General features: G+C 39.8%; 3 protein-coding genes across 3 annotated transcripts; 2 read left to right on the top strand and 1 right to left on the bottom strand.

Annotated features, from left to right (window-relative positions):
• The first annotated feature begins 671 nt into the window (after window positions 1-671).
• On the top strand, window positions 672-2885 carry LOC131319332 (large ribosomal subunit protein eL24-like). Its single transcript, XM_058349539.1, has 5 exons — window positions 672-751; window positions 1799-1874; window positions 2033-2134; window positions 2262-2410; window positions 2529-2885. The coding sequence occupies exons 1-5, from the start codon at window positions 741-743 to the stop codon at window positions 2680-2682; spliced, it is 492 nt and encodes a 163-aa protein (XP_058205522.1). The 5' UTR covers window positions 672-740; the 3' UTR covers window positions 2683-2885.
• Window positions 2886-3417: 532 nt separating this feature from the next.
• On the top strand, window positions 3418-4236 carry LOC131319448 (putative non-specific lipid-transfer protein 14). Its single transcript, XM_058349682.1, has 2 exons — window positions 3418-3797; window positions 3917-4236. The coding sequence occupies exons 1-2, from the start codon at window positions 3445-3447 to the stop codon at window positions 3924-3926; spliced, it is 363 nt and encodes a 120-aa protein (XP_058205665.1). The 5' UTR covers window positions 3418-3444; the 3' UTR covers window positions 3927-4236.
• Window positions 4237-4930: 694 nt separating this feature from the next.
• LOC131319203 (protein IQ-DOMAIN 24) lies at window positions 4931-9836 on the bottom strand. The gene is made up of 4 exons (XM_058349361.1): window positions 9219-9836; window positions 6783-6983; window positions 6459-6536; window positions 4931-6173 (listed from the first exon to the last, which is right to left on the bottom strand). Exons 1-4 carry the CDS (start codon window positions 9591-9593, stop codon window positions 5409-5411), a joined length of 1419 nt encoding a protein of 472 aa, XP_058205344.1. The 5' UTR covers window positions 9594-9836; the 3' UTR covers window positions 4931-5408.
• Window positions 9837-14275: the final 4439 nt, after the last annotated feature.

The raw sequence follows: 14275 nt of genomic DNA, 5'->3' as shown, positions 1-14275 counted from the left end.
TATAAGATGACAAAAAAGATTAAAAAAAACTAGATGAAAAATATGATGCAAAAAATTTAACCCAAAATCTTTCAAAAATTAGGAGAAAATAGCAAAAAAGCACTTGAAAAAGCCCCTTAAAAATTAGGCTTAAAGAGCCTTGACAAATTTTCTTCCTTGAACGGTAGAAACTTGAGCAAGGTTAACCATGTACCGGAGGAAAAAGGGAGAAGTCAAAAAGGTAGTGGTAGCCTTTAGAGCATTTCCAACCCATATTTATATCTCTATTTGAGAGTGTAGATGTGACATATTAAGGAAATATTTTATAATTTATTTCATATTTTCTTCAACTTTGTACTTTATGGGAAAATCTTGGAGGGATTTATCATTTTTTTTAGACATTTTGTCTTCAAATTTATTTTTGGTTCTCTAAACCACAATAATTTTGGGTTTTCAAATCTCTAAAAAAGACGATGGATCATTCCAATTTTCTTCCATAAAGTGCAAAAAGTTAAAGAAAAGATTAAATTATGACAAATTTTTTCCTCAATATGTCACATCCACACTCTCAAATAAAGATATAGAAGTGGGTTGGAAATGTTTTGCGGATAAAAAAAGAAGTTAGTGGTACAAACGATGTTTTGAAAAAATGAGGGGCCGGTCATGTAATAATGGGTAAACTTTTGGTCCTCTCGCGACTATATATCGGTCAGCAATCTAGGGTTAGGGTTTTTCCAAGCTAGAAGAACAGCTCTGCCGCCATGGTTCTCAAGTACGTTCTTAGCCTCTACTTTCTTCCATTCATTTCCACTTCTTCCTTCGATTCTATCGATTTACTAGTATATCATTTCTCTGTATAGTAAAGTCTTTGTGTTTTACGAATCGTGATCTTTAATCTCTTCTCTGGTTTCTGAAAAAATGGATGAATAGAGATGAATTTTGTCATGACTGTTTTCTGTATCGACTGCAATTAACTGTCCTGTTCATAATTAATGTAATAAATACGGATTTGTTGGTACTCAATCCTTTGTGCTATTTTCGTATATAATTAATATCAAATGGTGGGTGAGATAGATTGCAGCAAGTCCATGATCTTTGGCTTCCCACGACAAGAACTGGGAAAAGAGGGATTTACGCATCGAATCGATTCTTGCAAAAAATCAACACATTGTTCTGGAGTTCGTACTTTGCGTTTTATGCACTATCCTTTCCAGTGGGTTTCAATTACACGTTTATCATGTAGAATTGATAAATGGTTGTAGGCTCTTACTAACTCATAGCTGTTTCCTCTGTTGGTGCTTATGGTGGAATTTGAGCTCAATCTCATCAATGTTAGTGAAACTCATGTTTGTTTTAAGGTTGTGCATAATGCACCACAAAACATGCTTTTGTGGGTTTGGATGTATAATGTATGCCTTTTGAGCTATGTCCATATGCCGGTCCGTAGAATAATAGAAGACACCATACAACATTCATGATGTTGTTTGGACTGTATGCCAAGAATAGTTGATTATAATAAATTTGTTTGCCAAAACTTATTCAGTTTCAACATCAATTATAGTGAAGCGATGGAGGTGACTCAATTAGGGGTAGGTTTGTGCGAAGTTATATTCTTTCCTTCTTGTTGCAACAGAAAACATGTGATGTTTCCTTTCCTTTTGCTTGATATCTTGTATCTCTATCTAACTTCATCTACATAATTTACCAAGTCCTTTCTATGGCGAGTTGAAAATTTGGGTGGTCTATCAAATTCTAATATACTAAGTCTCTCCCCAAATCTTTTAATTGCTACTTAAAAACTAAAACATGCTAATTTCAGGACCGAACTCTGCCGCTTCAGCGGGGCCAAGATTTACCCTGGGAGGGGTATCAGATTTGTCCGATCAGACTCTCAGGTAAAGTCAGTGGTTATGTCAAGCTGATTTCTATTTGTAGAGGCTGTCTGCAGACTTTGGGGACCTTGAGATGCAGTCCTCCGTCCTTATGTAACTGTTTTGTTTCTAGTCAGGTATTCATTAAACTGAAAGTAATTTGTTCTGTTTGCTCAATGAAGGTCTTCCTCTTTGCCAATTCCAAATGCAAGAGGTATTTCCACAACCGGCTGAAGCCCTCGAAGCTCTGCTGGACTGCCATGTACAGGAAGCAGCATAAGAAGGTAGTTTAAATTGGCTGATTTGTTTTTCTGCGTCATCATTGGACCGGGGCTTAATCCTTTCATTTATTTGCCTGGTGACCTATTATTTGACCTATTTTCTATGGATTTCCCTTCCTAACACTCGCAGGACATTGCTCAAGAAGCTGTTAAGAAGAGGCGTCGTGCGACTAAGAAACCTTACTCAAGGTCCATTGTTGGTGCTACTTTGGAAGTTATACAGAAGAAAAGGGCAGAGAAGCCTGAAGTTCGTGATGCTGCTCGGGAGGCTGCTCTCCGGTATATGGTTTCCTTTAACTTAGTGATTGTTGTTGTGTTTATGCAGCTATTTTTTAGGTTTTAATTGGGTGTTAATGCAGCTATTGCTGGATGCTAATTTGGGTTTTTTAAAATTCAGTGAAATAAAGGAGAGGATCAAGAAAACCAAGGATGAGAAGAAAGCTAAGAAAGCCGAGGTGATGTCCAAGTCACAGAAGGCGGGTAAAGGCAACATGCCTAAGGCTTCTGCTCCGAAGGGCCCCAAGCTTGGAGGTGGTGGCGGGAAGCGGTGAAAGTCCATTGTCTCCTGTGTTCGTGTTGGGTACTAAACACTTGAAATGTTCCATGATTTTGTTAGCGCTGATGTTAGTTCTATCGTTTCAGTCGCACTTATTGGGTTTTCATTTATTTTTAGTTAATTTCGCATGTATTGACACCATTTTTGTACACTTTATTCTCGTGCGATTATCAATTCAGGGTTGTTTGTTTCGAGCAATTTTGGTTCTTTTGTTTGAAGCAAGTCTGATTTTCTTGATGGTTTTTGGGGATCAGCTCATGGCATAAAGAAGTGAACTATGAGCTAATCGGCATTTTAATTTGAAAGAATCATTACTCAAGCTTTTGTTGATTATTACACTAGACAAATCAGATAGACGGTGTAACCCGATAGAATTAGAGAGATAAATCTCATTTGTGTTGAGCAGAGAACCAGTCGATACATAAATTAAGTTCCAAATCATCAAATGGAAGAGTGAATTAATCCACATACAATCTCCTCAAGGGACAAGACCTTTTTGATATGCTTCTTTTTATTTTTGGACGTTTAAGCATCTAAGTAAATTAGACATTTGCATAGGCAAATTTAATGTCGATTAAACGTTTAATTTCTAGCCAAATCTTCGCACGCGTACTCATGCCATCTTAATGAGTAACATGCGTTCCTTGTTTCGCACCAACTCAACTTCATCAGCGCTATAACAGATGACGAAATTTCTGCACTATTAGTAGAAGAAAGAACCCTGGTCAGGGTTTGTTTAACTAAGGGATTTGATTCAATGGGGAGTCAAAGAGTGGTGGTAATGGTGATAGGGTTAGCGATGTTGCTATTGCGGGCTGCAGCAGTAACCACACCGATAGATTGCACCACGGTGGTTGGGCTCATCTCTGCCTGCAACACTTTTGTCACTTACGGCTCGCCTGACCCCATGCCTGGATCCCCGTGCTGTGACGCGGTGGGTAGCCTGAATAGCGTAGCTGATTCAACTGCCGATGGCCGGCAGATGGTTTGCAATTGCTTAATGGGACTCATCACTACCTACAGTCCTAATGCCACTGTTATTGCTACCTTGCCTGGTTTCTGTGGGGTCTCTCTTGGCTTCACTATTGAACCCAACACTGACTGCGACTTGTAACTCTCTCTCTCTCTCTCTCTCTCTCTCTCTCTCTCTCTCTCTCTCTTCTGTGTATATGTGTGTGATGCAGGGTTTCTGATGTGTTTTTTTTCTTCTTTTTGGTGATACGCTGCAGCATCCCATGAGTTCGGAGATTCAAGAGAAAAGGGTCCTTTTTTTTTTTATGAATCATATGGTTGCGGATGACTAAATAAGGGGTTTTCTCTTCACACTTTGCAATGGAGAAAACTATTGTAGCTTTTCGGTAATTGAAACAGATAGATGGGTAAATCTGTTTAACCAAAAAAAAAAAAAGAAAAAAAAAAACAAGATCGATGGATATAAGTTGTAGTCCAAAAAGCCGAAGGCTTCCTCTACAATAATATTGAGCTTGACCAAAACAAAGCATTGCAATTTCACCAAAAACGAACAAGAGGAGTTCCCTTGTTATCAACCAACTTCTCTCTCTCTCTCTCTCTCTCTCTCTCCCCGCGTGCACCTGTTTGTTTGTTTGTTTGTTTTTGGGATCTTAATTATTTGGATTACATTGGCTGGTGTTCAATACCTTAGGTGAGAAGTGACAGAAAGAGAAGAGCATAACTGGGGTTCGGCCAATGGATTTAATTCAAAGTCCTTTTTGTGGGCATCCAAGGTTGAATTGTGTTTCATTAGGGTACTAACAAGTCCTTTGCTCTGTTTGCCTTTTTGACAACCCGGTTTTCAAGAAGGAAAAAAATTTAAAGACTGAGCAGCGCTAGTAGCTCGCATCCGATTTCCCCGCATACTACGGGTTGATTTTTTCGACTGTCTGATTCGAGGGGACCACACCGGCGTCATGGAGCCATGGCGTTTCTAGGACTAGGTTGAAAGATGACTGGCTATCGAAGACTTGAAGGAAGATCGTTAGAGTAGTGGGCCTAAACTGTAATACCGATTGCGATAAAAAAACAAAAAACAAAACGGTAATACCGATTAGAGTTGATGGGAAGATAAAGGCGATAGACCAAAAGTCAAGCAAATGATAAGTGACTATCCGTGAATGCATAGTTCAACATAAAGAGATAAACACTGGCTTCAGTGCTTGCATTTCTTCATGCATTTAGTCAACTGCTTTGCAGTGAAAGAACAAGAAAAAAAAAAAACCCATAAATACATGGAAAGTTTGAGGCTCAGCCTCATGATCTGTCGAACAGATTAAACAAAAGAGAGTCAAATACTCAAATACAGGTGGTTGCAATAAAAAAAAAAAGCTTCAAAACACAGCCTCCTGGTCTTTCTATGATCTGCACATATTGTCATTAAAATTCTTACAAGCAAACACTTACAAGCCAATACATAGAAGAAGATGAGAGCACACACACCAACATCAGCGTTTTATAATGTGGAAGCGGAAACGTTGCTATCACGATCTTTGCCAAGAGGATCCAAGTGTACACTGATGGCGTCAAGTTAGACAGATACGGAGAAATCTTTGAAAAATCATGGCTGGACTTCATCAAAACCACCAAAGAACAAAGGAGAAGCACGGCTCAAGCATGGAACCCCATACAGACTTGAAGATTTCAAGAAAAAGTGAAACCGTTCCGAACGGTGACCCACGTGTGTGTGGGTGCTGTTACTGCTATCTATCATCTACCACCATAACTGGATTTATACCCGGTGGTGCTGTTTCCTCGCATTGGCATCTCAGGGCCTGGATATGCATTGGTACCGAAGTCTTCACACATATCCAAACCCCTTTCTGAAATACTATCTCCATCCCAATACCCACGAACAAACCTCTTTAATGAACCCGGCTTCTCAACTTGCATAATTCGCTGCCTGGGAGCACTCTGGGATCTAACCTTTGCCCAGGACGATTCCGTGTTAGCCATGTAGTTAGGGTAACCCATATAGTCTCCAAATAAGCTTTTTGAACACCCACTCCTCGCGGGCGTGAAGGAACCTCTTCTGCCACTGCTTCCCAGTCTAGACGATGCCGAGTACATTTGCGGGCTGTTTTCTCTAGCCCATAAGGCTCCCTGATCTACTTCTGTAGGAAATTTTAGGGATGTTAACGATGAGAGTTCGCCGGAAGATGTACTTGGATTTTGCTTCTGGGGTTTTGTTGGGTGTCTTGGTAGAGGGTCAAATGGTGCCCCAAAGACTTTGTTGCCTTGTTTGGAGATTGGGTGAGGCTTCCAAGTATCTACTTCAAGGATCTTGTCACTCCTCTCGTCCTCGGCTCGCCCGGATTTTTGTGATGCGTCTCCCTGGCTGTTCCATGGATGTTCTTCCATCCATCGGTCTAGCCAGTTTGAACCTATGTGAATCCTTTCTAGGTCAATATTGCCCTTGATCTTCATATATGATTGAGAGCTCTGGTTTCTGGAAGCAAATTCACGGTTTTCAACCTGAATTTTCAATATCATGTCCCGAAGTTTATATCTTAGTCTCATTATCAACTACAGATTTAATTTATGAAGCTGCCAATTTCGCTTGGCTCCATGAGATGTATCTTGTTCGTAAATTGATTTTTAACACTTGAAAAAAGTCCAAATGAATGGAATCAAATAGTTCCCAAGGAAGCATTCTTTAGCCACAAAATTGCTACCAAAGTTGCATTTCAATGAGAAATTTCCAATATCACGAGACCATTTATTTAAGGAAGGAAATGAACACAGAATTCAAGCAAGTACCTTCTGCATTGGGGACCAGTCAGATTTTGTACTATACGCACGAAATTGCTTACCATACTTTTTGGGAGTCGCAAGGTCCTGCAAGCGAAGAATATAATAACTAAAGAGCTGGCCATGTAAAACAATAGAAACAACCCGGAGAAACATACAAATTTTCTGCATGAGGACATTTCAATGAAGTGAATATTAAAATAAAATCTGGTTTAGGAGTGATTCACCATGCACACCAATAGATTTTCTAAAGTCGCCAATGTACATTTTAATAGGAGTGATTCACCATTCTCCTTCAGTAGTTACATAAGAAAGAACAAAAGCTATACTCACAGGGTGGCAAGAGTTGGAGGACTTGCTGCTAGATTGTGAAGACTCTGACACATGAGCCCGATTTGAACAGGCCCGGGCCTGGATTCTGGCCATTGCCTGCATGCGTCGGAGCATATCTGCACTTTGCTTTCTCACAATATGCCCTCTCACCAATGCTTGAAGCCTCACCAATCCCTTAAGTGCCCTCAACGCCCTCCTAGCCTACAAAATGTCCCATCAGATACTAACCAGATCAACTTCCACACGATAAAGTACCTTATAAAACTACCAGTACGAATCATATGTAAGTTGGGAATGCACCATACTTGAAACTAAGAAATGGACATACGTAATTATGAATGCGGTTGAAACTAGAAATAGACATATCACATACATAAGCAGGAATGCAGTGCAGCCAAAACTACAGACCCATTTCATACAATAAATCACATACTATTTGGAATTGTTTACAGAATAAAATTCGAAAAGTTAAGCAGATTAGCATGGAATGTTGAAAAGCCGACGCCAGGTTCACCAAGTCATTACTACAGCTTAAAAGCTATCAAAACACTGGCCTCCCGCCTAGTTGGCCACATATAATTATAGGGAAAGTAAATAAGAAAAATTTGAATGAAAGGAGGAATAAGTACATCGCAAAAGTCTAAATTATGAACCTAGTATTCAATTGGAGGCCCCATCCTTACTTTTTTTCTGCACCCTTTATCTATCTATTTGCACTGGACCCACATCATCCAAACGTGAACTGAAAACTATGTGGAAAAATATAATTCATAGGTACTCCCAAGGCCACAAAGTAGAAAAGGTGAAATAATTTCTTTTCTTGATAATTGAAATTATGATTTGGATTAACATACCATTATTACCGCAAATATTTCTCTATTCTCTCATTTTTTTTCATATACAGTTCTCTTAAAAAATCTTTACACGACAAAGTTTGTACAAGTCATTGTTGCCTGAGACATAAGCATAAAGTGAACATTGCTACAGGATTGCATTACCAGTAGAACTGGCTAACCAGCTCATCCACATAAAGCAACTTCAAACCCCAAGGGTTGGCCCAGTGATTAAAGCCTCAGCCTTAGAGATTTGTTCCCTCTTAGGTCTCTAGTTCGAGCCTCCTAGGTGCCATCAATTCTTGTGGAGTCATTCCATACAGAGCTACTGAACCAGCTTTAAAAGGGGCTCTGGTAGCGAATGGTGAAATGAATCACTTAGAGATTAATTGTGGTGCTCGCAAACTTGTCTAACACGTTGAGTGATTAAAAAAGGAATGTAATTCACGAGGGTAGCTGGGAGTAGGTGAGGGGAAATGCTCTTCCCAAAGACTTACATAAATTTGCACATGACCAAAGTCACATTTCCCAAATGACGAATCACCTCTTCCATAGACACAGTGGTGGGAAAAGACATGGTTCATGTATTTATGTTGACTTGGTGTGTACAGAATCTACAGACGCCCTGTTCCCATTGGTGGAAGATAACGTTGTATTTGGTCATACAAGCTTTTATATTACTTTTTCTTGATATTATCATCTAGTAGAATGTGGCATTTACACTAATTGACACCTCCAAACATATTTTAATCGACCTATGCTCCTTAGATCATCGTAAAGCCCACTAACTATACATAAAGTCCAATGGAGAAGGAATAACACATATAAATTATGGGCTTTCTTTTCCCTGTTCTTCTGGAAAGAACATTACCTATATTAGTACTTTAAAATTTCAAGATTACTCAAAAATAAATGTTGGTGAAAACCCTTTTCTTAAAGCAACATTAAAAAAGGCAGCTTTCTTAGAATCTAGAAGGCAACTAAGCTTAGATAGTTAGATGAGTCCAAAGTTCTAAGCCAAAAACAATTTCCCCCCACATAGTCCAGACTCCATTAATTCCCAATTAGTTTCTAGCAGATGCCTCGAAAAATTCCAACAGTTTGAACTGTGAGGTGTGACAAGGGTTACAGCTGGATTTTTCAGAAGAAGGTATGGAAAGATTTTTTTAAAATGGGGACCATGCAAATTAGTTATTAAAATAACTTCACCTTTCCATGGTTATTATTTTACACAGATAATTCTAACCAGAAGAGTAGAGATCCCAACCACCAATATATTCTGAGGTCAGCAAAACAAAGTCGGTGGTAATTAACCCAAAGTGGTTAGCCAAGCCAAGCTGTCTTGGCTAGGACTTAGGACTCAAGTTCGATTCTCCTTGCCATAAACTCTTGGGACCATCTCACCCCATGTTAACGTAGAAACTCTTGGGGTCACCTCTGCGCGTAGGAAACGGCTGTGGGAGAGACAGGACACTGTGTATTACCAAAAAAAAAAAAAAGGGTCGGTGGTAATTACCAAGAACCACAAGGGTTAATTTCGGAAACAAAAAATGTGGCTCAAAATTGTACACAGTTGTAGTTGTACCAGTAGTGGTATACTAACCAGATAGGCTCGAAACGCCGACTGAATCGTCACAGCCGCCAATTCCCGCCGCCCTCTATCATACGCCGCCGTATTGGGCCTACTGCTACTCCCGGATCCCCCACTGGTCAGCCTGACAACCTCCGCAGCCGCGTGCGCCGCAGCGAGAGCCGCCTCGGCCACCGCGGCGGTCGCCGCCGCCACCGCTATCGCATGCTTGTTGGCGTCAATTGCATCCCCATACCCGGCCGAAGACGACTCGGCGTAAGAGTGGCCTCTGGCGAAACCCCACTTCTTCTTTTCCTTCGCCGGTGACGACGACGACGAATCCGACGCCTTTTTGCCGCCGCCGCCGCCGCCGAAGATTGCCCTGAACCATCTTGATGCCTTACCCATTGCTCATCGTCGGTGCGTTGATTGTGTCGGCATTTGCAGAAGGGAGAGAGAGAGAGAGAGAGTTGAGTATCTGGGGTGGAGTAAGGAGAGCGAAAGGGGTGGGGTTAATGGACCTTGAGGCCCACGCTTGGGTGATATTTAAGAGACGCGGACGCGGTTGAGGCTGGAAGTGGTGGGAGTGGTTGGGGCTGGGGAGGTGGGGACGGAGATTTTACTTCACATTGAGAGAGAGAGAGAGAGAGAGAGAGAGAGAGTTGGCTCATGTCTATGATAATACTACTAGTACTGGACTACTACTAGCCTATTGTTGACTTTGAAATTATGTGACTATAGGGTCAATGCTAATATTTCGTTAAGCGAGTGAGATGAGTTTTACTCACCCTCTCCTTACATGAGGGATTATTATCTTTTTTTCTATTGATTGAAATGATATGGATCTCAACATAAAATAATGTCATATTTATTCAAAAATGTATTTTACATGTAAGATCTATATCATTTCAACCATTGAAATAAAAGATAATGTTCACTTTCTTTTAACGAAGATGAGCAAAGTTAAACTCCTCTCGAGTAGCACTGACACGTGATGTTGAAGGACTTTTTTCACCGCATGCTAGGATGGAGCTATACATGGCGACGGACTTGACGTTGTCCTCACAAAAGTTTAGGCCTTGTTCGGCTTTTGTCCTTATTTATTTACTTTTGCATTTGTCAGTTATTTGTCAATTTTTTAAAAATTATTATTTTATCATAATAAAAGAAATTTAAAAAGTAAAAAATTAGGATCAAAATTTAATTTTTTTGAATAAAGACAAAAATAAACGAATAAGCCAATTTTTTCGTCTTTATTGAAAAAAAATTAAATTTCGATCGTAATTTTTTACTTTTTAAATTTCTCTCGTCACGATGAAACAATAATTCTCTGAAAATTGCCAAAAAAGTAATAAATGGAAACCATTAATTATCGAGACAAATAATCAGGATGAAAAGCTGCACTGGGCAAAAACCTGGGGCGCTAGGGTCTCCGGATCCCCTTTACTCATCCCCCATTATGACATTTTTTTAGTGCAGCCTTTAGAGAAAAACCTTGTTGTATACATTATGCACCCTGCTTTTGGAGCAATTATAACCACATTATGCCACATATGATGTCTTAGCATGTGCAGTCTGTACTTCCAAAACACCACGTCATGTACAACCAGATTAATTTTCCCAATTTTGTTTGGGACAATAATCCTTAAAACAGAACCCCGACAAATGACGACACAAACCTGACACAAAGTTAGCGTGTTTGGATTAGCTATTTCTAACACGGAACATGAATATGACACGACACGATAACACAAGAAGCGAGAGAATTCTGACACGAAGATGAGATGACACGACACGACGCAGAATGGGAAGAAAGGACTCGATAACATGACTCGAACCTCACACGAAGTTAGTGGGTTAGAATCTGCTAGTTTTTATATGGAACACGAATATGACACAATAAGATAACACGAGAAGCTAAACAGATCAGGTTAGGGTTGAAGAAATTCTCATACGAGATGACACAAACATGAATACGACACGACACGACATGACACAATGCCCACCCTTAAAAAAAACCAACTCCACGATAGTCTTTCCCAGTGATGGAAGTGCAGATATGCCTGTATGGTGCTCAATCACATTTGTTAAGAAGTATTGTCCCGTCACTATACATCACTATTTATAGGAAGTCTTACCGCACCTATGTTAGGAATCAAAGCTAAAGTCCTACGTATGGATGGCGTTAGTAATATTTTTAACACCAATAAACAACTAGGGAAACTCGAACATGAGTCTTGACCAACCAGATCCAAGTGATATACTCTAACCAGACTATATAGGGACCATTATTAGTACCACGTTCCAATCCTCGATGGCAATTTTGTTGGGTTACGCAGGCCCAATAAAAGAGTACTCAATTTCATGGGAAAATGACGGCTCATGACGTGTTTTAATAATTAAGACCCTCCAAGTTTGATAATTAATACCCTTCAAGAACATTTTCAGCATTAACAAATGTTCTTAGCATGTACTTATTGGGTATTAATTATCAAAACACGTCTTGAACCGTCATTTTCCCCTTTCATTGGAAGGATACATAAGATAAGATGGGACCATTTCGCATGAAGATAAAAATAGAGACAACTAGTGGCGCAGAAAACTGCAATCCAGAAAGTGTTTAGTAGCCCATAATGCAGCAGTAGGCATTTTGTACGCTGGGCCGGGCTTGGTTTGCATATTAAGCCCTCGCTTAAGCCGGTCTAATAAGAGCTTAATTTGTGAGAATCAAGACCCTGCCATACGTATAACTCCAATCCCTTAGAGCAAGTTTACTAGATGATGTAAAATGGTCATTTTAGCATTTTTACCGAAGGAGAACAGAAAAAACAAGTTGCAGTAGAGGAGGTAAAATAGTTTTGAAGAATTGGTTAGGTATTAATACCGAACAACTGTTTATCCAGAATCCCATTTGTTTGATTATTTAATTCTCTCTATCTCCCTCTTCCTTTTCCCCCTCTCTCTCATATTATAATAATAGGATAAAAGAAAAGATTGAAAAAATGTGTATTTTAATAGAGAGAAGGTTAAATAGATAGTGTTTGTGCAGTGTTGAAAAAAATATGAGCAGGTAAAATAAAAATATGCACTATTCATAAGTATTTTTAACTAAGAACTGGCCGGTAAACTTGCTCTTATGAAAAAAAGCATTTACCCAGTTTGTTTTGGGATTTTGTATTTGGATTTGTAGGTAATGAATGCAAAGAGAAATATAGTAATGATTGAAAATATGAGTAATGATTAAAAAGATAGAGAGAAAAATGAAAATAATGATTAAAAAAATAGAATAATACTAGTAATTAAAATCCAAAATTTAAAACCTTCAAACCAACGGGGTCGGCTAGCCACTGGGCCTATGTCCACTCCTAGGCTGCAATCCATTTTTACCCATTCGGGCAACAAAAATTCTAACAGCAGGGACAATCCGCATAGAACCACGCAGAGAAAAACGCGTTTAGCCCTATTTTGGATCCTGAAAAAATCTAAAAAAATATCCATAAATTTTTGAATATTATTTTATGGGGCTATGTAAAAAATCAACTCTAGCAGATATCGGTAAGTATTACTTTTGGATAAGTAGGGGCGAAACTGCTCAGTTCGCCTCTACGAATCCAAAAGTAATACTTACCGATATCCGCTGGAGCTGATTTTTTACAGGGTCCCATAAAATAATATTCAAAAATTTATGGATATTTTTCTAGATTTTTTCGGGATCCAAAATGGGGCCAAACGCATTTATCTCTACGGATTGTCCCAGCTCATAACAGGGCTGTTCGGGCAATCACCGAAAAAGATGGTTATTGGGGCAATCGCGCTGTGTCAGGGCGACGGTACATACACGTGAGGGTACGCAAATGAACACCCAAACCTTCAAATTTTGCAAACACCTGCATGTGTTTAACAGTACTATGGTGTTAAGAGCCCGTTCCAGAAACGAAATAAGAACTTATTTTTTGTGTAAAAAGAAGGCTTGTTCCTGAAAATAAGAAGGCTGCTACTTATTTTGAAAGAATTTATATAGGTACCGACCGGCCGGGGAGGAAAATCGTACCGGCAGCCGCGGCGGGCCGTCTCCGGCCACCGGACGGCCGATCCGAGCCGTCCAAAAATTCTAAAAAAAAAAAACGAGGGGGCTTGCGCGAAAATCAACGGCATCCGAGGTGTATAGGGTGCTTGATCCGAGCACCCCTTTTTCGTGTAGGGTGCTTGATCATATATACACGGAAAAGGGGTGCTCGGATCAAGCACCCTACACACCTCGGATGCTGTTGATTCCTGCCAAGGGCCCCCTCGTTTTTTTTTATAGAATTTTTGGATGGCTCGGATTGGCCGTCAGGTGGCCGGATATGGCCCGGCGTGGCCGCCGGTACGATTTTCCTCCGCCGGCACCTATTATCATAGCAACAGTCTTATTTTTGTATAAGGCAACTTCAAACTCAAAAATTATGTGTTTACGCAAATAATTTTCCTACCACTATGGATCTTGTTTGATAGATCTCATTGAGATCTTTAATACGGTGCAAAAAAAATTGAACTTTTTTTTTTCATTTGCATTATTTTTGAGTTTGAAAATGTGAAAGGAACTTTTTATTTGAATTTTGTGGAATGGCCCTTCTTATTTTTGAATGAGAAGTGGCAAAATAAGTACTTATTTTTTAAAAAGGTTTTCGGAACGGAGCCTAAGCTAATTAGGCTTTTGTAGTTTGTGGGGGCTGATTTCACCGTGACCTTCTTGAATTTTTTTTCTCCTTTTGATGAACCGTGGAAGTGCTGAGTTGATCTTTGTGTACCTGCAGAATCGGAGGGGGATGTTCCTCCAAGAAGAAGCTCCAATGAACAAATTAGTAAGTAGAGAAGAAAGAAGTTTAGTAAGAAATTTGCTAGGAGAGAGAAGAGAGTAGTTGAGAGAGATCCTCACCCTAGAAGGAGCACTCTTCTATTTATAGGCAAAGATGTAAAGTGCGGCACAGGCTGGTTTTGCAGCCCACGTGCTTTGCCACGTTCGGATGACGTTACATGTCAGGAGCATGTAATGAACGCCGCTTCTTGAAGATTGCAGAGCCGCGTTTGTCAATACTTGACAAGTCACA

Source organism: Rhododendron vialii, chromosome 3a, assembly GCF_030253575.1.
Source record: "Rhododendron vialii isolate Sample 1 chromosome 3a, ASM3025357v1".
NCBI classification, from domain to species: Eukaryota; Viridiplantae; Streptophyta; class Magnoliopsida; order Ericales; family Ericaceae; genus Rhododendron; species Rhododendron vialii.
This window is presented reverse-complemented; position numbering and strand designations above follow the sequence as displayed.

Coding starts and splice junctions, on each gene's coding strand:
- LOC131319332 (XM_058349539.1), top strand. Junction 2,135..2,261: donor ACAGGAAGCAGCATAAGAAG/GTAGTTTAAATT, acceptor TAACACTCGCAG/GACATTGCTCAAGAAGCTGT. Junction 2,411..2,528: donor GCTCGGGAGGCTGCTCTCCG/GTATATGGTTTC, acceptor TTTAAAATTCAG/TGAAATAAAGGAGAGGATCA.
- LOC131319448 (XM_058349682.1), top strand. CDS start 3,445: ATGGGGAGTCAAAGAGTGGTGGTAATGGTGATAGGGTTAGCGATGTTG.
- LOC131319203 (XM_058349361.1), bottom strand. CDS start 9,593: ATGGGTAAGGCATCAAGATGGTTCAGGGCAATCTTCGGCGGCGGCGGC. Junction 6,984..9,218: donor CGGCGTTTCGAGCCTATCTG/GTTAGTATACCA, acceptor GACATTTTGTAG/GCTAGGAGGGCGTTGAGGGC. Junction 6,174..6,458: donor ACTGGTCCCCAATGCAGAAG/GTACTTGCTTGA, acceptor TTGAAAATTCAG/GTTGAAAACCGTGAATTTGC.